This window comes from Coregonus clupeaformis, chromosome 37, assembly GCF_020615455.1.
Source record: "Coregonus clupeaformis isolate EN_2021a chromosome 37, ASM2061545v1, whole genome shotgun sequence".
NCBI lineage: Eukaryota > Metazoa > Chordata > Actinopteri > Salmoniformes > Salmonidae > Coregonus > Coregonus clupeaformis.
The window spans coordinates 12,610,368-12,633,957 of NC_059228.1; the positions used below are offsets into that span (position 1 = coordinate 12,610,368).

The 23,590-nt window shown below is 42.3% G+C and overlaps 1 protein-coding gene across 3 annotated transcripts in view; it reads right to left on the minus strand.

The window, feature by feature from the left end:
- Positions 1 to 23,590, minus strand: part of ninl (ninein-like) — a 43,717-nt gene extending 20,127 nt beyond the window's left edge. For all 3 annotated transcript variants that reach the window (XM_041866884.2, XM_041866883.2, XM_041866882.2), the window contains exons 1-8: positions 23,407 to 23,590; positions 22,094 to 22,302; positions 21,688 to 21,784; positions 20,234 to 20,433; positions 11,601 to 11,667; positions 11,238 to 11,428; positions 9,518 to 9,673; positions 1,699 to 1,866 (exon numbers count right to left, since the gene is read on the minus strand). In XM_041866884.2, the coding sequence (XP_041722818.2) occupies positions 1,699 to 1,866; positions 9,518 to 9,673; positions 11,238 to 11,428; positions 11,601 to 11,667; positions 20,234 to 20,433; positions 21,688 to 21,784; positions 22,094 to 22,276 (1,062 nt within the window). In that variant the 5' untranslated portion in view covers positions 22,277 to 22,302; positions 23,407 to 23,590. The remainder of the gene's footprint in view (positions 1 to 1,698; positions 1,867 to 9,517; positions 9,674 to 11,237; positions 11,429 to 11,600; positions 11,668 to 20,233; positions 20,434 to 21,687; positions 21,785 to 22,093; positions 22,303 to 23,406) is intronic.

Consider the following 23,590-nt stretch of genomic DNA (forward strand, 5'->3'; position numbering starts at 1 on the left):
AAAAACACACAAAAAACGACAGTAGGCCTACTTACAGTGGTAGCCTACTCAATGCAAAATATCTGTTCACCTGTTCAATTGGAATGTATGTTAGAAACCACGCTCCCTTTCGGATACATAGAGCAAAAACTAGAAATTATAATAGCCTATCTAATAGGCCCAATTAATAGATGTGTATGGTAATTTGTTGTATGGCTACTTTGGGAATATGAACTCATCATGACCAGAAAAGGTGAGGAATTCATTCTGCAATGATTATGATACATGCATTATGTTTATAAAATGAAATATTGTCTACTCGAGAAATGTGAAATTACAGTATTCAGACCTCACTTACAAACATCAATGGAAAAGGTGAACCGTCTGGTCTACCTTTGAACTGCGCATCGGATCGCATAGAGCAAAATACTTTAATTAGCTTATCTACTTACTACTGTGAAGTGGGTCCAATTAAATGAGAGATGGGAAATTTTTACATTTTAGTAATTTAGCAGACGCTCTTATCCGGAGCGACTTACAGTAGTAAGTGCATACATTTTTTTTACATTTTTTGTACTGGTCCTCCGTGGGAATCAAACCCACAACCCTCAAACCTGGCATTGCAAGCACAATACTCTATCAACTGAGCCACATGGGACGACTGGTAGCCTATCCTAACTTGTTGTAAGCCTATCGGCTATTTCGCGAGTACGAAACCATCAGTCAGAAAAGGTGAGTTATTTATTCTGCACTGATCATGGAAATGATCTGTTTTTGTTATGAAAAAGAGCGTTGTGTCTTCCTGCACAAGGCTCCTTTTGCCTTCTTGCAATGCAATAGTTTAGCCACTAGAAACTGTGTGTACACATGGTCTAAAGATTGCGGGATGATAAGCAAATTCTCACGTCAAGTTCCGTTTTCATAAATGCCAACTTTTGCATGAAAACTGGCGCACGCATGTTTTGGGGCATATTTTATGCATACGCAACATTTATAAATGAGGCCCCAGGTGTTTTGACAACTGGTGTATGGTAAATATAAATTCAGATCAAAGTTCAGTTCATGCAATAAAATGTGTCAGATTACAATAGGATTATTTCAGTAACACATAATATAATCTGAGCATGTCTAGCTAGGGCCATTTGTTGGCAGCATTACATAGATTATAGTTTTACACCACAGCATGTAATCTAAAACAAAAGAACATCCGCAACATGTAACTGGAACCCACAATCTCTATTCTCCTCCTATTACACATTTTACACACAGGAAGGAGATAGGCTCCTAAAGGAGTCAGAAATACAGTTTATGTAACTTGTCTGATCAAAATGATGAAATGAGAAACCCTGCAGCTTTCTTTATCCTGTACCAACCTCTGAACACCAAGGCTTTTCAACAACGTATCAATTCAAGTAGCCGCAAAGGAAGAGTAATCAACATTTCAAGGCTACTTCTGAAAATAACTGGTACAAGCAATGAGCGTGTGTATCCATGACTGGAGGACATTCAAATAGAAACAGTAATAGTATGAACACGTACATTGGTTCATAACTTTCTCACAAAGCTTACCTTTCACAGATTGTACTCACAAACCCAGAGCATACTAAACCACTAAAACCCACATGACGTTCACACTGGCTGCTTATTATCTAACACCAAACACATAGTGTGACAGGTTCCAACAAGCCTGACCTGTCATGGTACAAGTCCGGCACTGACCTGTAGGATGTCCCTGCTGTTCCGGATGCCCTCCTCGTTCCAGAGGGTGATGACCCTCTCTGGACTGGTGCAGCCTGACCCATCGTCCAGCCTGGTCAGCAGCCTCTGGCCCACGGTGGCAGACAGGAGAGAGGGAGAGGTGGAGCGCACCATCCGCTCCTCAAAGGTCTGGGAGAAAACAGAGGAAGACATGAGAGCTACAGGGACAGGCTAGCTGATGGCCCAATTTAGTTCCTCCTCCACAGAACACTGCTGCAGATCAGTGCGGCACTGCGCACTGCATGCGTGCTGTGTAGCCTCACCTCTGTTCCCAATGCCATAGAAATACAAAGAAGTCCTTGAGGGGCATTGTAGCAGGAACACCTCCTTCGGTCATACCGCTTTCTCTAAGAATAACCTGACCTCCACTGTGCATTGTGTAATCCAGACTCCCATAGACAAAAGAGCTTCAGCGCCACAAATACATGTATTTCACGCGCCACTAATAAACGCCATTTTACTGTCATAACACTTAATCTGGCTTAACCTACATTCCATTCCCCATTTGCTCACAGCTTACATCCCACACCAGTTTGGGACATGGAGGAGTAGAGGTAGTATTTAGTTTCTGAACAAGTCTGAGAAACACACTTGTGTCTCAGTGCTGGTTCATGTAGCTAGTTGTTCCTAATACCTGGGAGGCACCAACATGCCAAGCTTTGAAAGAAAGGATGTTGTCTTTCATAGCCCATGTTAACAAACCACACCCAGATATCAGGCTTGACGTGCAATACATGATTTCTAACTTTGGCTTTCTCTTTGTGTGGAAATGGTCATTCAGCAAGGGAACGCATGAAGGGCAGACTAAGCTCTGCCCCAACAGTCAATTACTTGATTGGCTGCTGCCTAAAATTCCTTAATTGACCAGCAGGAAATTGGAGCATTCGTCATCTGAGAGAGACAGACAGACAGACAGCCAGCCTACTATAGTGAACAAAAATATAAACGCAACATGCAACAATTTAAACGATTTTACTGAGTTAAAGGCGCTGCATGGTCATGGTTACTCCTGAGTGGCGCAGTGGTCTAAGGCACTGCATCGCAGTGCTAACTGTGCCACTAGAGATCCTGGTTCGAATCCAGGCTCTGTCGCAGCCGGCCGCGACCGGGAGACTCATGGGCGGCGCACAATTCGTCCAGGGTAGGGGAGGGAATGGCCGGCAGGGATATAGCTCAGTTGATAGAGCATGGCGTTTGCAACGCCAGGGTTGTGGGTTCGATTCCCACGGGGGGCCAGTATAAAAAAAAAAAAATATGTAATCACACAACTGTAAGTCGCTCTGGATAAGAGCGTCTGCTAAATGACTAAAAATGTAAAAAATGTAAATGTCAATACGACATCTGCATTGGCCATACAGCATTTACTGCAATGTGGCCGCAGAAGTCAGAGCAAACATCCTTTTTGCGCTTCTCAGAGCAGCGCAGAGCTGTTGTGAAGGAAGTTGTCAAGGAAGTGAGTTTGTGTTTTACAGGACCTCCCGCCCTCACCTACTGTCAACCAATCATGTAAATGCGGAGCTATAGGGTGCCCTCCACATTGTTAATTTTTTTTAGAGCCGCATGGCGATGCAGTACAGAGCTCAATTTGGCCTCTGCGTGCCTCCAGAGGCTCCGCAATTCGTCACACCATCCATGCGGCGCCTCCAACCACATTTTCGGATAAAGCATAAATTGGCTCTTACAGGTCATATAAGGAAATCAGTCAATTGAAATTAATTAATTAGGCCCTCATCTATGGACTTCACATGACTGGGCAGGGGCGCAGCCCTGGGTGGGACTGGGAGGTCATAGGCCCACCCACTGGGGAGCCAGGCCCAGCCAATCAAAATGTGTTTTTCCCCACAAAAGGCCTTTATTACAGGCAGAAATACTCCTCAGTTTCCTCAGCTGTCTGGGTGGCTGGTCTCAAACGATCCCACAGGTGAAGAAGCCGGATGTGGCGGTCTAATTGGTCTTTTGACCAATCACATCAGATCTTTATATATCAGATCTTTTTCAGAGCTGATCTGATTGCTCAGAAGACCAATTAGTGAAAAAAATATCAGAATTGGGTTACAGTTTCTGTGTATAACAGTTTGCCTTTTATGTCAGATACTGAAGGGAAGGGACAATTTCTAATCAATAGATCATATTTTGAATACCTTATTATGCCTTTATCTTAATCCTAAACTAAACTATGAGCCACAGAGAATATTTCAAGAGCCTCCCCAGCTAGCACATAACGTTTGGAGAACCATATGTTTCTTAGAGCTTGGTGAAAGCATGGTTGTATTATGGTTATTTTGCATACAGCCTTCCCACCACTTTCTGGGAATGGTGCAGGAGAGTTACTTGGCTTTGAAACATTCTCAGCACATTTAAGGAACTTGACAAAAAAAAAACATTTCCGAAAAAGTTCAAATATGATTACATTTAATTTAAATTTTGGTAATGTTCTAGGAACATTCTCCAACTGGTTTGACAATTTCAGTATTTCAGCATAACCTTTCCTCATGGTTCTATTTAAAGTCATTTTCTCAGAACGTTCAGAGAACTTTTTAGAAACAACGTTCTTCTGTGGGAATTTCAGTACTTCAGCATAACGTTTTCTGCAGGTTTCCTTATGGTTCTATTTAAAGTCATGTTCTCGAACAAAACAAAACTTTCCATAAAAAACACAAGAACATTAGTAACATCCAAAGAATGTTATTTAAAAACATACACATTCCGTTCTCAGTGTAAACAAAACTCTCTATCCTTTATATGGTAAAGTGTTTTCAGGTGTGTTGGCCGTGCCCACTAATTGGCCACACTTAATCTTAATTAGTGCTTGTTTCCGTTGAAATGGGGTCTGTTTGAATAGACTAAAATTAACAGCTTTGTTGGAGTTAAAGAAAACATGGCATACTAGCTCCATCCTGGTGGCGCAGTGGACTAATTCCATGGATAGAGAACAGAAGATCATAGGTTTGAATCTCACTGATGCTATGTCACGATAAAAAATACATGTGTTTGCATGATTAATGCCTAAAGAAATTAATTTCCATGTGTTCTATCTGTGTTTGAGGTTCAAGAAAGTAAACCCCAAATAATAATTTCCATTCTCAGAACATTGAAGTGACTCTACTTTTCACCTAATTTACTTACCAAAAGGCACATCTCAATAGGTGGTCCAGGTAAGTCATGTCATAGCACAAATGTGGGGGAAATGGGCCTTTCCAATTTTGTTCTCTAAATTTCCTATATTGTTCCTCAAGGAAATCAAATCCAATTGTATTGGTCACATACACGTGTTTAGCAGATGTTATTGCGGGTGTAGCAAAATGTTTGTGTTTCTAGCTCCAACAGTGCAGTAATATCCAACAAGTAATATCTAACAAATTCACAACAATACACACAAATATAAACTAAAGGAATGGAATTAAGAATATATAAATATTTGGACGAGCAATGTCAGACTATGATACAGAACAGAACAGAATGCAGTATATACAGTATCTCACAAAAGTGAGTACACCCCTCACATTTTTGTAAATATTTGAGTATATCTTTTCATGTGACAACACTGAAGAAATGACACTTTGCTACAATGTAAAGTAGTGAGTGTACAGCTTGTATAACAGTGTACATTTCTGTCCCCTCAAAATAACACAACACACAGCCATTAATGTCTAAACCGCTGGCAACAAAAGTGAGTACACCCCTAAGTGAAAATGTCCAAATTGGGCCCAAAGTGTCAATATTTTGTGTGGCCACCATCATTTTCCAGCACTGCCTTAACCCTCTTGGGCATGGAGTTCACTAGAGCTTCACAGGTTGTCACTGGAGTCCTCTTCCACTCCTCCATGATGACATCACAGAGCTGGTGGATGTTAGAGACCTTGCACTCCTCCACCTTCCGTTTGAGGATGCCACAGATGCTCAATAGGGTTTAGGTCTGGAGACATCCTTGGCCAGTCCATCACCTTTACCCTCATCTTCTTTAGCAAGGCAGTGGTCGTCTTGGAGGTGTGTTTGGGGTCGTTATCATGTTGGAATACTGCCCTGCGGCCCAGTCTCCGAAGGGAGGGGATCATGCTCTGCTTCAGTATGTCACAGTACATGTTGGCATTCATGGTTCCCTCAATGAACTGTAGCTCCCCAGTGCCGGCAGCACTCATGCAGCCCCAGACCATGACACTCCCACCACCATGCTTGACTGTAGGCAAGACACACTTGTCTTTGTACTCCTCACCTGGTTGCCGCCACACACGCTTGACACCATCTGAACCAAATAAGTTTATCTTGGTCTCATCAGACCACAGGACATGGTTCCAGTAATCCATGTCCTTAGTCTGCTTGTCTTCAGCAAACTGTTTGCGGGCTTTCTTGTGCATCATCTAAAAGAGGCTTCCTCCTGGGACGACAGCCATGCAGACCAATTTGATGCAGTGTGCGGCATATGGTCTGAGCACTGACCGGCTGACCCCCCCCACCCCTTCAACCTCTGCAGCAATGCTGACAGCTCTCATACGTCTATTTCCCAAAGACAACCTCTGGATATGACGCTGAGCACGTGCACTCAACTTCTTTGGTCGACCATGGCGAGGCCTGTTCTGAGTGGAACCTGTCCTGTTAAACCGCTGTATGGTCTTGGCCACCGTGCTGCAGCTCAGTTTCAGGGTCTTGGCAATCTTCTTATAGCCCAGGTCATCTTAATGTAGAGCAACAATTCTTTTTTTCAGATCCTCAGAGAGTTCTTCGCCATGAGGTGCCATGTTGAACTTCCAGTGACCAGTATGAGGGAGTGTGAGAGCGATGACACCAAATGTAACACACCTTCTCCCCATTCACACCTGAGACCTTGTAACACTAACGAGTCACATGACACCGGGGAGGGAAAATGGCTAATTGGGCCCAATTTGGACATTTTCACTTAGGGGTCTACTCACTTTTGTTGCCAGCGGTTTAGACATTAATGGCTGTGTGTTGAGTTATTTTGAGGGGACAGCAAATGTACACTGTTATACAAGCTGTACACTCACTACTTTACATTGTAGCAAAGTGTAATTTCTTCAGTGTTGTCACATGAAAAGATATACTCAAATATTTACAAAAATGTGAGGGGTGTACTCACTTTTGTGAGATACTGTACATATGAGATGAGTAATACAAAATATGTAAACATTATTAAAGTGACTAGTGTTCCATTATTAAAGTGGCCAGTGATTCCAGTCTATGTATATTGGGCAGCAGCCTCTAATGTGCTAGTGATGGCTATTTAACAGTCTGATGGCCTTGAGATAGAAGCTGTTTTTCAGTCTCTCGGTCCCAGCTTTGCTGCACCTGTACTGACCACGCCTTCTGGATGATAGCGGGGTGAACAAGCAGTGGCTCGGGTAGTTGTTGTCCTTGATGATCTTTTTGGCCTTCCTGTGACATTGGGTGCTGTAGGTGTCTTGGAGGGCAGGTAGTTTGCCCCCGATGATGTGTTGGGCAGACCCCACCACCCTCTGGAGAGCCCTGCGGTTGCAGGTGGTGCAGTTGCCGTACCAGGCGGTGATAGAGCCCGACAGGATGCTCTCAATTGTGCATCTGTAAAAGTTTGTGAGGGTTTTCGGTGCCAAGCCAAATTTCTTCAGCCTCCTGAGGTTGAAGAGGCGCTGTTGTGCCTTCTTCACCACACTGTCTGCGTGGGTGGACCATTCCAGTTTGTCAGTGATGTGTCAGTGAAGTCCACAATTAGCTCCTTTGTTTTGTTGACATTGAGTGAGAGGTTATTTTCCTGGCGTGCTCAGCCCCCTCCTGTACTCCCTGTTCACCCATGACTACGTGGCCATGCACGCCTCCAACTCAATCATCAAGTTTGCAGATGAAAAGAGTAGTAGGCCTGATTACCAACAATGACGAGACAGCCTACAGGGAGGAGGTGAGGGCCCTGTCGGAGTGGTGCCAGGAAAATAACCTCTCACTCAATGTCAACAAAACAAAGGAGCTAATTGTGGACTTCACTGACACATCACTGACAAACTGGAATGGTCCACCCACGCAGACAGTGTGGTGAAGAAGGCACAACAGCGCCTCTTCAACCTCAGGAGGCTGAAATTTTTCTTGGTCCCTAAGACCATCACAAACTTTTACAGATGCACCATTGAGAGCATCCTGTCGGGCTGTATCACCGCCTGGTACGGCAACTGTACCGCCCGCAACCGCAGGGCTCTCCAGAGGGTGGTGCGGTCTGCCCAACGCATCACCGGGGGCACACTGCCTGCCCTCCAAGACACCTACAGCACCCGATGTCACAGGAAGGTCAAAAAGATCATCAACGACATCAACCATCTGAGCCACAGCCTGTTCACCCCACTATCATCTAGAAGGTGAGGTCAGTACAGATGCATCAAAGCTGGGACCAAGAGACTGAAAAACAGCTTCTATCTCAAGGTCATCAGACTGTTAAATAGCCATCACTAGCCGGCATCCACCCAGAACCCTGCCCTGAACTTAGTTATCGTCACTAGCTACCACCTGGTTACTCAACCCTGCACCTTAGGAGGCTGCTGCCCTATGTACATAGACATTGAATCACTGGTCACTTTAATAATGGAACACTGGTCACTTTAATAATGTTTACATACTGTTTTACTCATTTCATATGTATATACTGTATTCTCGTCAATGCCACTCCAACATTGCTCATCCTAATATTTATATATTTCTTAATTCCATTATTTTAATTTTAGATGTGTGTATTGTTGTGAATTGTTAGATAGTACTGCACTGTTGGAGCTAGGAACACAAGCATTTCGCTACACCTGCAATAACATCTGCTAAATATGTGTATGCGACCAATAATATTTGATTTGAGTCTAAAAACACTCTTTTACTCAAAACCTTTTTTTTTTACAGTTTAGTGTGCCTACTTTACTGCATTTAAACTTGGACTATCACTTTTCAACAGGAATACTTTCAGGAAATCATAGTAAAACTTTCTCAGAATCTCCCTGCAACCTAAAACTTTACGTTCCCAGATCAGGCGAAACGTTCACTTCCGTTCTCAGAACATTTAAAAAATGTTGTGCTTTACCAGTCAGGAAATGTATGGCTTCGTTCCCAGAAGCAATGGGAAACCAAAACCTTACGTTCCTACAACTTCCAAGGAATCAAATGTGCTAGCTGGGTTCTTAAAGGTACAATATGCCAAAATTGCTCTGCCATTTCCTGGTTGCTAAAATTCTAATAGTTCTCCTAATTTCAGTTTGTGGGTCAAAACAAGCAATGTATAGTGTAGAGAATCATTGTACCATCTAAACTGCTGTGAAATATATTTTCAATAACAAAAAATGCCTTATTTTCAGCTGTTGAAGCTGGTGTACAAAATCAAAAGTAAAAGACACAAAAACTGAACTTAAGAACGTGAAGCACAGAAATAGCGCACATAGAACATATCTACTGCTTCTTAGACATGCTTACAATGAGAATGAGAGCTATAACACACATTCCTATGTGAATTTGGTTGGGTCGCCCAAAAAGTTACATATTGCAGCTTCAGACACCAATCAGCCACACATTTAATGCAAAGTGACAGTTTTTTTGTTATAAATAGAATTCATATCAAATACTCCCTTCAGTTCGAGACAGATGGCAGTCCCATGTGCCAATGTATTGTCATTTGTATTATCCACGGATCATTATTCTGGCCTAATTACATACATTTACTGTACTGACCCAAACCCACTCACAAACATTTCCATATAAATAAATTACTGTTAAACATGTACGCGTTCCCTAAAAAGGGTGTTGTTCTGTCTGTCTGTCTGCTCACCTGCTGGAGTGAGCGCTGGGGGTTGGGGCGTATGGGGGTGGAGGAGGAGGTGGGAACTGGGACACCCTCCTCTCTGTAAAGACCCTTCTGGAACTTCCTGAGGCTGATCCTCCCATCCAGGTCAGTGTCCAACTTCCTGAAGAGGGCGTCCAACTCCTGTGTGATAACGAGTCAGGGGTTAAAAACATGAAGTCAAATTCAATACAGAAACCCAGATACAGAGAGAAAGATTCAAACTATTAATATCTAGCATAACACACCCAATATACACTATATATAAAAAAGTATGTGGACACCCCTTCAAATTAGTGGAATCGGCTTTTTCAGCCACACCAGTTGCTGACAGGTGTATAAAATCGAGCAAACCGCCATGCAATCTCCATAGACAAACTTTGGCAGTAGAATGGCCTTATTGAAGAGCTCAGTGACTTTCAACATGGCATCGTCATAGGATGCGACCTTTCCAACAAATCAGTTCGTCAAATTTCTGTCCTGCTGGAGCCGCCCCGATCAACTGTAAGTGATGTTATTGTGAAGTGGAAACGTCTAGTAGCAACAACAGCTCAGCCGTGAAGTGGTAGGCCACACAAGCATACAGAATGGGTCCGCCGAGTGCTGAAGCACGTAAAAATCATCTGTCCTCGGTTGCAACACTCACTACCGAGTTCCAAACTGCCTCTGGAAGCAACGTCAGCACAATAACTGTTCGTTGGGAGCTTCATGAAATGGGTTTCCATGGCCGAGCAGCCGCACACAAGCCTATCATCAACATGCCCAATGCCAAGCGTCGGCTGGAGTAGTGTAAAGCTCACCGCCATTGGACTCTGAAGCAGTGGAAACGCATTCTCTGGAGTGATGAATCACACTTCACCATCTGGCAGTCCGACTGACAAATCTGGGTTTGGCGGATGCCAGGAGAATGCTACCTGCCCCAATGCATAGTGCCAACTGTTAAGTTTGGTGGAGAAAGAATAATGGTCTGGGGCTGTTTTTCATGGTTCGGGCTAGGCCTCTTAGTTCAAGTGAAGGGAAATCTTAACGGTACAGCATACAATGACATTCTAGTCGATTCTGTGCTTCCAACGTTTTGGCAACAGTTTGGGGAAATTCCTGTTTCAGCATGACAATGTCCCCGTGCACAAAGCGAGGTCCATACAGAAATGGTTTGTCGAGATCGGTGTGGAAGAACTTGACTGACCTGCACAGAACCCTGACCTCAACCCCATCGAACACTTTTGGGATGAATTAGAACGTAGACTGCGAGCCAGGCCTAATCACCCAACATCAGTGCCCGACCTCACTAACGCTCTTGTGGCTGAAGTCCCCACAGCAATGTTCCAACATCTAGTGGAAAGCCTTCCCAGAAGAGTAGAGGCTGTTATAGCAGCAAAGGGGGGACCAACTCCATAATAATGCCCATGATTTTGGAATGAGATGTTCGATGAGCAGGTGTCCACATACTTTTGGTAATGTAGTGTATCTTTGGCACGTAACCACCGACTGCAGTCGGATTCCCTGCCCGTCTCCCTGAGGTGTGCACTCTTTTACTCCCCCTCATGGCTTAAAAGGGAATGGACAGATGTATACTGGTATAAGAGATAGAGGAAACTCCCTTGGCCCATGTTTACACTAATCCAATGCCTTTGTAGTCAGCAAGTGCACAGATATGGGAATTAGGGAATTAAAACACCCACTGGCTGAAATGTTGGGCTGGCCATACCTCTGGATTCAGGTCCTGCAGGCCAAGGTGGTCACAGACCAGGGACAGTTCCTGCCTGTTCAGAAAGCCCCCTCCTCCTACTCCAAGCTCCTCCCATACTGCCCTCATCTGGCTGTCTGCCACCTCGGCCCCTGGCCCAGGGGAGCGGAGCAGGCTCTCCGAACTGTCCCGCTTCCATCGCTTCTGCTGCCCTGAGACACACATCCAGATGTCAGGATGAAAGTCCCTCAAAGAGTATAGCATTAGACTGTATGAATAGGGCTTGGAGTTTTTCCTGATCACATGACCTAACAAGGAAAACTCCTGTCTTGAAGACTGAATGTACAATAAAGTAAACTTATTTAAAATAAAATATTTAAGTACCTTGTGCCTCAAAGGTTTGATGGATGGTGTCCTTATGGCTTCCGGCATCCTCATCCGACTTGAGACTCTGGAAGTAAGACATTGAAGAGTGTCACCAAGTGTTCAAAACTTGAAAAACAACTACCTTGCCTAAATGCTGACCCGTATGCCCGTCCACATATAGTATCATAATCTGGCTATGTTGTTTAGTCAGTGTGTAGTGTCTGTGTGTGAACTGCACTGTGAAAGCTAGTTTACCCTACTACTAAGTGTGTTGTGAGAGAGTTTGTGTAGCAGATGAAGTGTGTTTGTGTGTGTAAGTGTGCCTGCTAAGTGTGAAAGAGAGAAAGCTGTAAGCCAGTGCTAGCATGAGCGGTGATAACAGAGAGAGAACAACCCAGCTAGCACATAACGTTCTGAGAACCATATGTTCTTGGTGAGAGCGTGGTTGTCTTATACATACAACCTTCCCACAACTTTCTGTTAATGGTGCAGGAGAGTTGCTTGACTTTGGAACATTCTCAGCACATTTAAGGAACTTGACAAAAAAACATTGTTTTCGTAGTATTTCATTACTTTAACACGTGTCAAGCTCATTCCACGGAGGGCCGAGTGTCAGCGGGTTTTCGCTGCACCCTTGTACTTGATTGATGAATTAAGGTCACTAATTAGTAAGTAACTCCCCTCACCTGGTTGTCTAGGTCTTAACTGAAAGGAAAAACCTGCAGACACTCGACCCTCCGTGGAATGAGTTTGACACCCCTGCTTTAACAGAACGTTTCCTAAAAGTTCCAACATGGTTACATATAATTTCATGTTCTAGGAACGTTCAACTGATTTGACATTGGGAATGTTCTCAAATAGTTCAGGGAACGTTAAGAAACAGCGTTCTTCTGTGGGAAATTCAGTACTTCAGCATAACGTTTCCTACAGGTTTCCAAGTGGTGTAGTGGAGGGTATATGCAGGTATATGTTGTATACCCACTTATTTTTGAGCGAGCATTGCGTATCCTCAATTCTTAATCCCCTCGATGCATATCAATGTAGTGTAGTGGAGGCATACACCATATCAATTAAAGCTGCATTATGTACTTTTTGGCCAACCTGACCAAATTCACATAGAAATGTGTATTATAGATCTGTCATTCGCATTGAAAGCAAGTCTAACAAGCGGTAGATCTGTTCTATGTGCGCTATTTCTATGCTTCCCAATCTTTAGCTTCGTTTTTGCATCTTTTACTTTCAGTTTTGTACACCAGCTTCAAACAGTTGAAAATACAATATTTGGGGTTAAGGAAAATATATTTCACAGCGGTTTAAATGGTACAATGATTCTCTACACCATACTTGCTTGTTTTGTCACATAAACTGAAATTAGGAAAACTATTTGAATTTTAACAACCAGGAAATGGCTTAGCGATTTCTGCATAATGCATCTTTAAAAAGTAGCTACAAATATTCAAATGTATTGAAAAAATTAAATAAAAATGTGACATTTTTGAAAAACTGTCCAGTGGCTTTTTCCAAATACCCTGGTATACGGTATATACAGTATACCACCCAAGCCTAGTTCTAAGAATGTTATTCTTAAACATATATACAATGTCTAATCCTGAATGCTGACTGGTTAAAACCGCATTCCAGCCGGTGTCTATTCCACAAGTTACCACCGGCTAAATCTATTACATTAAAATGCCTATTTACTCTGTTCCATCTGACTGCGCAATCCACTGTCTCATCAGCCCAGCCAGGCAATTTAGAAACTTGATCTCCACTATAAAAAGCATCTAGACATTATCTCACATTTCCTTTAGACAGAAATGTGTTTTTAACAGCGGAGATTTGTATAAACCTTGCGGTCTGTCTCTCTGACATTTGCAACATTGTTTACATTTTCTAATTAAATCTCCAGCTGTCCCATAATGAATGTGTCGGGAGTCGAGACATGACAGACAGGCAGGCAGGCAGCGTTTCTCAGCCAGTCGAAATCATGAATCAGCTGGCATCATTTTTTGGATATGTACAAAGAAATGTCAATTGAAAAAAGGTCAAACAAAACGAAGTGCAGCTAGTTTGCGGTCTTTCCAGCTTCAGTTTGAAGTAATTGTGTTAGCTGTGTGGTTGGCTAGCTCCTCTGAACAACAGTACCCTGACGAGAGCACATTTTCTATGGCAGGCGAAATTGCGCTTCATTAGCTCATTGTTATGGATGTGTACAAATAAATGTCACTAGAAAACAGCTTAAACAAATGCAAATGCAGCTACTGTTGTTATTCTGGCTGCACTGTTTGATGTGACTGTAAGTTAGCCATAGTTGGCTAGCTAGCAAGCAAGAGATAAGAACGTTGCCTGCCAGTATGGCAATGGAACATTTAGAACGAACGACTGGGTCCATAAATACAGAACAAAAAGACTGAACGACTGGGTCGCATCTCTGGCAACCGAACCGATAGAACGAACGACCAGCCGGCTTGGGTAGCAACCCTAGATTTGTGTCGGGACTATATCTTGTGGAAGCATGAAATAGTATGAATAAATTAATCAAAATAACATTTATCATTATTTGAATATGTTGGTAACCCGTTGTATAAAAGTGATAATGCCCTCGAAAGCCGGTGTTTGGAGGATATATTGGCACGGTTTGCCGGCCCTCAACTTCGTCTCGGGCCTAACAACACCCGTGCCAATATATCCTCCAAACAGCGGCTTCTCTGGCATTATTACTTAAATACATTCCATTCTTAGCATCAACAAAACTCTCTATCCTCTATCTTGTTAAGTGTGTTTAGGTGTGTTGACTGCGCCCACTAATTGGCCACACCTGATCTTAATGAGCACTTGTTTCCTTTGAAATGGGGTCTGTTTGAATAGACTAAAATGAACAGCTTTGTATGCGTAAAACATGGCATGCTAGCTCCATCCTGGTTGCACAGTGGACTAATTCCATGGATAGAGAACAGAAGATTATAGGTTTATAGATTTGAATCTCACGGATGCAGTGTCACAATAAAAAAGAAATGTGTTTGCATGATTAATGCCTAAGGAAATACATTTCCATGTGTCCTATCTGTGCTTGGGGTTCAAAAACATTAACCCCAAATAAACTGTCAGTGTTATTACAAGTCTTATAGAAATATTCAGTGAAAGTTATAAGGAAGTTATTAAACAACCTCCAAATAACCTATAATTTCCGTTCTCATAGAAAACTTTAAAGGAGCCAGAGTAAAACGTTCTCAGAACAAAGAATAAACATTTCCAGAACAGGCGAAATGTTCACTTCTGTTCTCAGAACATTTAAACAACTTTCAGTTTTGAAGTATTACTTCTTTCCCACAACCAATGTGAAACCAAAAACATACGTTCTCACAACTTCTAAGGAACCAAATGTGCTAGCTGGGAATGAACTGACCATAAGGAATTCCATCCTGCCAACATTACTTCTGCTACACTGAATAAGAACAACCAGCAGATTGTGATTCCAGTAGGCTCAAGAGTAGACTGGTACTCCCCAGCATCATATGGGGCCGTTGGCTCTCACGTAAAGGAGCTTAAGGCCTCCTCCACGTGTGTGTGTGTGTGTGTGTATACTTGCTGCAGACTCTTACTAATTATGATCTACATAATAGCCTGTCTGAATAGACTAAATTTAACTGAAGTTAGTAATGGATTAGTTATGGAAGTTAGTTATTGAGTACCGTCTTACTCATAGCAGTCTCTCTTTCAGGCTGGGTGGCACACTTACAGGGTTTATAACACAATATCTTAACATTTTTTAAAGGATGACAGTCAATAAGGTGGTGTATATTTGCATGAATATGTATCAGACAAAGCTTTGTCAAGGGGATGTCGTGAGGATTACAATTCCTAAATGTCCTAAATGTAGTGTATAGGAAAATATGTAGTGTGAAGCACCTTTGTTAACCATAGTGAAATAAAAATAGAACCTAACACTGCACAGACCACAGAGGACACCCATTAAGGTTGTCGCTATGTTCTCTTTCCAATCTTTGGTTTGTTGTGTTTTAGCACCAACCAGTGGTGTACTGAGGCAAGTTCCAAAGCACTTTGTAGAATGAAATGCATAACTTCAGTTTATTATGTAATACCAAATTCCCTAATTATCTAACCAAATGAATCCTGGTAACACCTAAAACAGACAGAATTTGTGGGAGGATCGGTTTGCTACCCATCTTGGTTCAAAGATCACATTTACGCTGCTGCTACTCTGTTAAGTATTTATGCATAGTCACTTTAACTCTACCCACATGTACATATTACCTCAACTACCTCAACTAGCCGGTGCCCCCGCACATTGACTCTGCAACGGTACCCCCCTGTATATATAGCCTCCCTACTGTCACTTTATTTTACTGTATATATAGCCTCCCTACTGTCACTTTATTTTACTTCTGCTCTTTTTTTCTCAACACTTTTTTTGTTGTTGTTTTATTCTTACTTTTTTTGTTTAAAATAAATGCACTGTTGGTTAAGGGCTGTAAGTAAGCATTTCACTGTAATGTCTGCACCTGTTGTATTCGGCGCATGTGACCAATAAAATTTGATTTGATTTGATTTGATTTTTTGACATTTTCCCCCTCAAAATCTTTGAAATGTACAGTATCATTTAAATCAATCTCATGTGGAAGATGGGTCTATTGATTTCAAAGAATCAATCTGGGCATGGCCCCAAGCTGCAGCACCACATCAGAAACAGGCCGCTCATCATGACGCAACAAGCTACCGTTAATTATCATCAGCTTTAAATATTGAACAATATTACGCAACTCATCCATGAAAGGCTTTTCAAACGGGAACACTGTGTTGGTTTCAGTATTGTCTACTCTCTCTCTCTCTCATTCTTGTTCTATCTCTCTCTCCCTCTTATTTTCTCCCTCCATCTAATCCCTTTGGTTCTCTCCAACACATGGCAGGGCTACAGGTGGTCAGTGAATTTATTATTGTTGTCATCAGCACCACTTCGAGGTCGGAGAGCACCATTGTGCTCCTTACTACAGTTGCTCGAGGGCTAAGAAATGTAAACAGACTCTGTACCAGCACAAAATGGTGGGAAGTGATGTAGTCAGTTGAGAAGGGTAAGACATGACTAATCCTCTCAACATATCAAATAATAAACATTCAAAAGCAATCATTTCAGCTGGATGAATGAAATCATATTGTTTATGTCTGTAAGTCAACAATAGATTGAAGACTCTTGACAACCAGCTTTAACCAGACAAAGGGAATTATCTGTCTGAACAGAGAGTATGTTAAAGAATTCTCAACAAATAGAATGTGAAATAGAGGTGAGTGAAAACTGGTGCTAAATTAAGCCTGCCAGCCTAATGGGACACTAATATTAACATGTCATTGAGAAGGGTCCTTCAGGCACTTAACCCGGACGGCACGCTGCATCGTAGGAGGATGTGTAGACATAAATGTAGGTTGTGTTGTGTATGATAAATAAATAAGCCATATGAAGTGATGTAAAGAGGACGGTGAGCTTGTGTAAAATATTTAACAGGACAGGTTCAATTATTTATATAACATGGGGTAGCATTCCACCACAATACTTTCACAAGAAATATGTGTTTCAGCCCAACATCGGTGAACCACTTATCAACTCCCCAGCCCAATTAATCCACCCCTCCCCCATTCCAATCACATACACTATCGGTCAAAAGTTTTAGAACACCTACTCATTCAAGGGTTTTTCTTGTTTTTCAATATTTTCTACATTGTAGAATAATAGTGAAGACATCAAAACTATGAAATAACACATATGGAATCATGTAGTAACCAAAAAAGTGTTAAACAAATCAAAATATATTTTATATTTGAGATTCTTCAAATAGCCACCCTTTGCCTTGATGACAGCTTTGCACACTCTTGGCATTCTCTCAACCAGCTTCATGAGGTAGTCACCTGGAATGCATTTCAATTAACAGGTGTGCCTTCTTAAAAGTTAATCTGTGGAATTTATTTCCTTCTTAGGGCGTTTGAGCCAATCAGTTGTGTTGTGACAAGGTAGGGGGGTATACAGAAGATAGCCCTATTTGGTAAAAGACCAAGTCCATATTATGGCAAGAACAGCTAAAATAAGCAAAGAGAAACGACAGTCCATCATTACTTTAAGACATGAAGGTCAGTCAATCCGGAAAGTTTCAAGAATTTTTAAAGTTTCTTCAAGTGCAGTCGCAAAAACCATCAAGCGCTATGATGAAACTGGCTCTCATGAGGACCGCCACAGGAATGGAAGACCCAGAGTTACCTCTGCTGCAGAGGATAAGTTCATTAGAGTTACCAGCCTCAGAAATTGCAGCCCAAATAAATGCTTCACAGAGTTCAAGTAACAGACACATCTCAACATCAACTGTTCAGAGGAGACTGTGTGAATCAGACCTTCATGGTCGAATTGCTGCAAAGAAACCACTACTAAAGGACACCAATAAGAAGAAGAGACATGCTTGGACCAAGAAACATGAGCAATTGACATTAGACCAGTGGACATTTGTCCTTTGGTCTGGAGTCCAAATTTGAGATTTTTGGTTCCAACAGCCGTGTCTTTGTGAGACACAGAGTAGGTGAACGGATGATCTCTGCATGTGTGGTTCCCACCGTGAAGCATGGAGGAGGTGTTATGGTGTGGGGGTGCTTTGCTGGTGACACTGCCTGTGATTTATTTAGAATTCAAGGCACACTTAACCAGCATGGCTACCACAGCATTCTGCAGCGATACGCCATCTCATCTGGTTTGGGCTTAGTGGGACTATCATTTGTTTTTCAACAGGACAATGGCCCAATACACCTCCAGGCGGTGTAAGGGCTATTTTACCAAGATGGAGAGTGATGGAGTGCTGCATCAGATGACCTGGCCTCCACAATCCCCCGACCTCAACCAAATTTAGATGGTTTGGGATGAGTCGGACCGCAGAGTGAAGGAAAAGCAGCCAACAAGTGCTCAGCATATGTGGGAACTCCTTCAAGACTGTTGGAAAAGCATTCCAGGTGAAGTTGGTTGAGATAATGCCAAGAGTGTGCAAAGCTGTCATCAAGGCAAAGGGTGGCTATTTGAAGAATCCCAAATATAAAATATATTTATTTTGTTTAACACTTTTTTGGTTACTACATGATTCCATGTGTGTTATTTCATAGTTTTGATGTCTTCACTATTATTATACAATGTAGAAAATAGTAAAAATAAAGAAAAACCCTTGAATGAGTAAGTGTTCTAAAACTTTGACCGGTAGTGTAATTCACCCAGACTGTATGTTCCTGTTACCAAGGAGTGACCTATCCCCTGTAACCAACAATATGACAGGGATGCCATACAGTAGTTCCCTCTCTATCCTCCAGTAACTAGGAATCCACCAAGGCTTAAAGCTGCTTACGTATTGCCTTAAACTGCTGGAAATGTTAACTATTTAAAAGAGATTATTGGTGGAGAGCTTTATGAGAAACATGGCACAGGGATCTATCTGGCACTATGGCCTGACGAGGGAGAGAGAAGCTTTGGAAAGACGTAATCTTGCAAGCTATCAGAGATAGTCAATGCAGCGTTACATAAAATATCTAAATATTTCAAATGGAAAAGAAAATCTGGGATAACAGAATAGGTTTCTAAAATGAGAGCTGTGTTAACAGGCAGCGGCAGACAGAAGTCAACCCTTGCTTGTTGTTTATTATGTAGTTTATGTATGAATATTAATAGAGAAATGTGAGAAATGTATATTTCCATAATCTAAATCTCCATCCAGACCATTATGCAAGTCTTACTTCAACTTACCTACTCAATCCAGACTTAAAACACACACAAACTATGTACACACACAGAGAGACAGCCAACAACGGTGGCCGACAGAAAAGGGTGCCAAACGTTTCACTCTCAGCAGGGATTTCACACGGCATCTTTAACACTTTTAACACTGACAGATACCCCCCGTCACCCACCATCATGACCTTTCCTTCACTTGTCTTCTACTGTTATACAATTTAGAGCCCAAAACAATGGGCCTTCAATAGACATACCATGACATTTCCTGGGCCTCGTTACTGTCATTTCACACCTAATAACAATGTAATAAAATGTGATGAGACTAATGGAACCAATGAAAGACAAACCCATGGAAGAAGGAAAAGAGGGAGAAACAGAGGGACACATCTTTGATCCACAGCCAAAGCTAACAGTGAGGGATGGATGGTGTGGGGCAGGAGCGGGGGCCAGCCATGAGGGCTGCCAGTAGCACATTCCATATAATCCCACTTCCTGAGTATGGAGTAGGGCCGTCTGCCCAAAACCCCATGTACCCCTGAGATTCAACTCTCTCGCTCAGTTATACAGTGGTCTGAAGAGTATGCTGCCAGAAACATATAAATGTATGGTTGCCAACAAATTACAGGTCATATACTGTATATTTGAGACAGGCCTCACCCAGCACCAGCACAATGCACCATTCATGGGGTACACATGAGGGAAATGGAAGTGAAGCACTGAGTTGGGAATTTCTCTCCAAACAGTCAGATCTTCTATTGGCCCTGGCCCAAGCTTGAGAAGTCAAGAGTCAGCTATCTTTCTCGGCATCTCTCAAATTAGGACGACCACAGTGTAACACAGCAGACAGAGTGTGAGAGGGAGGGAGGAGGACCACGTCTCTTACCTCCACACTCTCCAGAGAAGTGGAGCGTCGGAGTTTGGCCCTCCTCACGCCAGCGGGAGAGAGCTCCTTCTGCTCCGTCCTGAAAGGAGGAGAGTCCTCCAATTCAGCTGTGAGATCAGAGTCTGGCCTGTCAGGACGAGACCGCCGGCCGTAGCGCTTGGTTCCCTTCACAAACTTGGGCTTCACCTCCTCAGGAACAACTGGAGGGCCAGGAGAGGAGAGGAAAGAAAGTGGATGGGGAAGTACAGAGAGAGATGCAGTGGTTAATGGGTGTCTACTATGATTTTACAGTAGAATGCCTTTATTTAGAAAGAAACATTTTAGACCAGCTGGGCATTTTTTTCTGCCCACAATTACAACTGCAAACATATTCTCACAGAAGCTTGGCAATGTTTAGTTACAAAGTAACAAGGGAGAGAGTCTATAGTGAAGGCCTAAATTAGAGATTGGCAATCTCTGGTTATACAAAAACATGGTTAAACACACCCTTTAAAAGTGCATGTCCCAGAAACTAACTTGGCAATAAACTTCATCATACTGTAACATTCTGGGGAAAAGGAGGGAACTCTGGTGCCCTCCTAGATCCTCCTACTGCCATCCCCTACAATACCCAACTCAAGAAACACATTTCAAAATACAATAACACATACCAATGAGTTGTCAAATATCGTTCAAAGAAATCATATAAAGTGACAGGCTGTACAATAAATTATATCTCAACTGAGTTAGGATTTGTTAAAGGTACAGGAAGTGTAGTATATTTGAATCTGTATTTGTTTGAGAATAGAATCCAGCCTGGGGCTAATCATGACAGAGATAATTAACGAGATCAACTGCATTTCTTTAGGGAGGGAAAATACTAAATATACTGTATCCCTTTGATGTCTCCACTAGTATTGTCCTCATTTCAGTGATCTCATGGTCACCCACCCGGGCAAGAGACAAACAACCAGAATAGACCAAAGTACCACTTGACTAAGTAATGCTTTTTAGTGTGCTTTTAATGATGTCCAACTAACTTAGGTAGACTACAATGGCTCCAGTCTCAGCCTCAGTCAGTGCCTTTGTCAAGCATTGATAATGTAAATGATAATATAAATAATAATAATAATATGCCATTTAGCAGACGCTTTTATCCAAAGCGACTTACAGTCATGTGTGCATACATTTTTACATATGGGTGGTCCCGGGGATCGAACCCACTAATGACCCCAAGGTTTGCTGTTACCTTATATAAAACGCAAACGTTTATCCACAAGGATTCATTGTTTACATAAAGCAATCTTATCTAATCCACCACATAGGGCCCATGAACAAATATAAACAGCAATCTAAACTACTTGGGTATATAAACAACTGATTTCATTGGTTTCAATCGGTTTGCACAGCCGTGTAATCAATGAAAACCAGACATAAATCAATCCCCTCCTCACCACTCAGCATGTGTGTTTTACCTGGCTCCAGGTAGCTGCTCTCCTCTTCTGAGGTGCTGAAGTCCAGAGAGCTTGATAGCACAGCTACAAAGCCTTCCTTGAACTCCTCAAAATTCACCTGCATAACAGAAGGGAAGTGAGTTCATTGTCATCATTGTGAGACATGACTACTGTACTGTGAATAAGGTAGCAACATGATCAAAAATGTCTTGGGCTTCTGATTTGAAATGTCAAATGAGCATACAGGCTTACCTAAGAGCTATTAGAAAATGGAGAGCGGTCATAACACAGCTATTGCACAACTACTACACATTTACTATAACTATGCATGTCAGAGCTTTACATATGTTTTAATGAACTGCTGGTAAGGGAAATTTAAGGTAAATCCACAACAGAGAGATGTTACTAAGGTGGTCTGGTCTCATACCCGAGCATAGTGGTGTGGTCCTAGCAAGGTGTCCAACAGTAGGGGAAGGTGAGCATCCAGGGATAGCTTGTGGCAAAGGGATGACAACTCTTCCTTGTCCAGGTAACCAGTGCCTGTGGTGTCACAGCTGTCAAACTCCTCCTTCAGCTGGGCCACATAGCGGTTCTGCTCTTCCTCATCCATCCCAGTACATATTGCAAGGCTTGCACCTACAGTGAAGTAGGATGGCGGTCAGGAAGAGACCGTGTAAGCACAATAAAGGTTCAACCACATACTGCCACAGCTGCACCCTTCACAAGCACACACACACACACACACACACACACACATGCAACTTCAATTAGTCTAACATCCAGGGAGGCTAATCTATTCATTTCAATAGACTACTAGGCTTGGACTACGTACAGTGGTAAACTGTTTTATAGTGAGACGGTCCATCTAAATATATCTGCTGCTTTTAGGCTTGGATTTGATTCCCTTGATCTTGGATTACAGCCACAGGCCGAAAACATCTGCCTCGGTGGTTGCAATGTCCTGCACTAAATTCTGCAGTTGGTCCTGATTGGCATCAGTTATGTAAGGCGGGGAATTCTGTAATTATTGTTATTGTCACCCACCCCTCCCCACAAAAAAATAAACAACGAAAACAAAAGGCAAATCATTTTTACTGGTAGGCCTATTTGTTTGCCCCCTACACATACCATTGCAAAATCTAACTTTGCTATATAGGACTGCCTAGGACCTTGGGGTTTAGTAACCCAAGTAACAGCAGTTTTATATCAGGATATTCAGCAATGAATGTCCATTCATGTCAAGTTTGAATACATTCTGACACACGTTGTAAATGATTGGGGGTGACATTCGGCAATGAATAGGCTCGGAGTAGGAATAAACAAATTCATATCAATCATTGCTGCATTTGTCTTTTTCCAATCTTCTTCAAGAATGAAAAAGGCAGTTCACCATAATTGCCCACCGTGCAAAGAGAATATATGGCCAGTCTAATGTCATACATGAACAGTTCATTGCTCATTCTATCACAAATTGATCAATACTAGGCAGGCTCCGTCCTTGTCTTGAAGTAGTGAGTCGGCTATGCATCACCATGGGAACGGGGAATCAGACGTGGCAAAACAAAGGTCAGGTAAAATAGAAAAATAAAGACTACAAAGTATCTAAACTCTCAACCTTTCGCGCACTCTAGGAACTAAAACCGTTACAATGTAGCATTAGCCAATGCATTTGTAAACAATTGCCATTTAGCCGACCTCTGACAAAGACTAGGCTAGCCACAATAATGAAATTGCTCTTACCGTTTTAACAGTACACCGAAGCCTCTAAAAAAAATTCACGGATGGTCCAACATGTGCATCGGATGTTTTTTCATTTTGAAAAGATGTGTCTGTCTTCCTGTCCTGGTGTTCTTTTATGGAAAAACGGGTCACGTCTCCATAGCTCTTCTCTATGAAGTGGCCACAAGTATGCGTGGCGGGTATA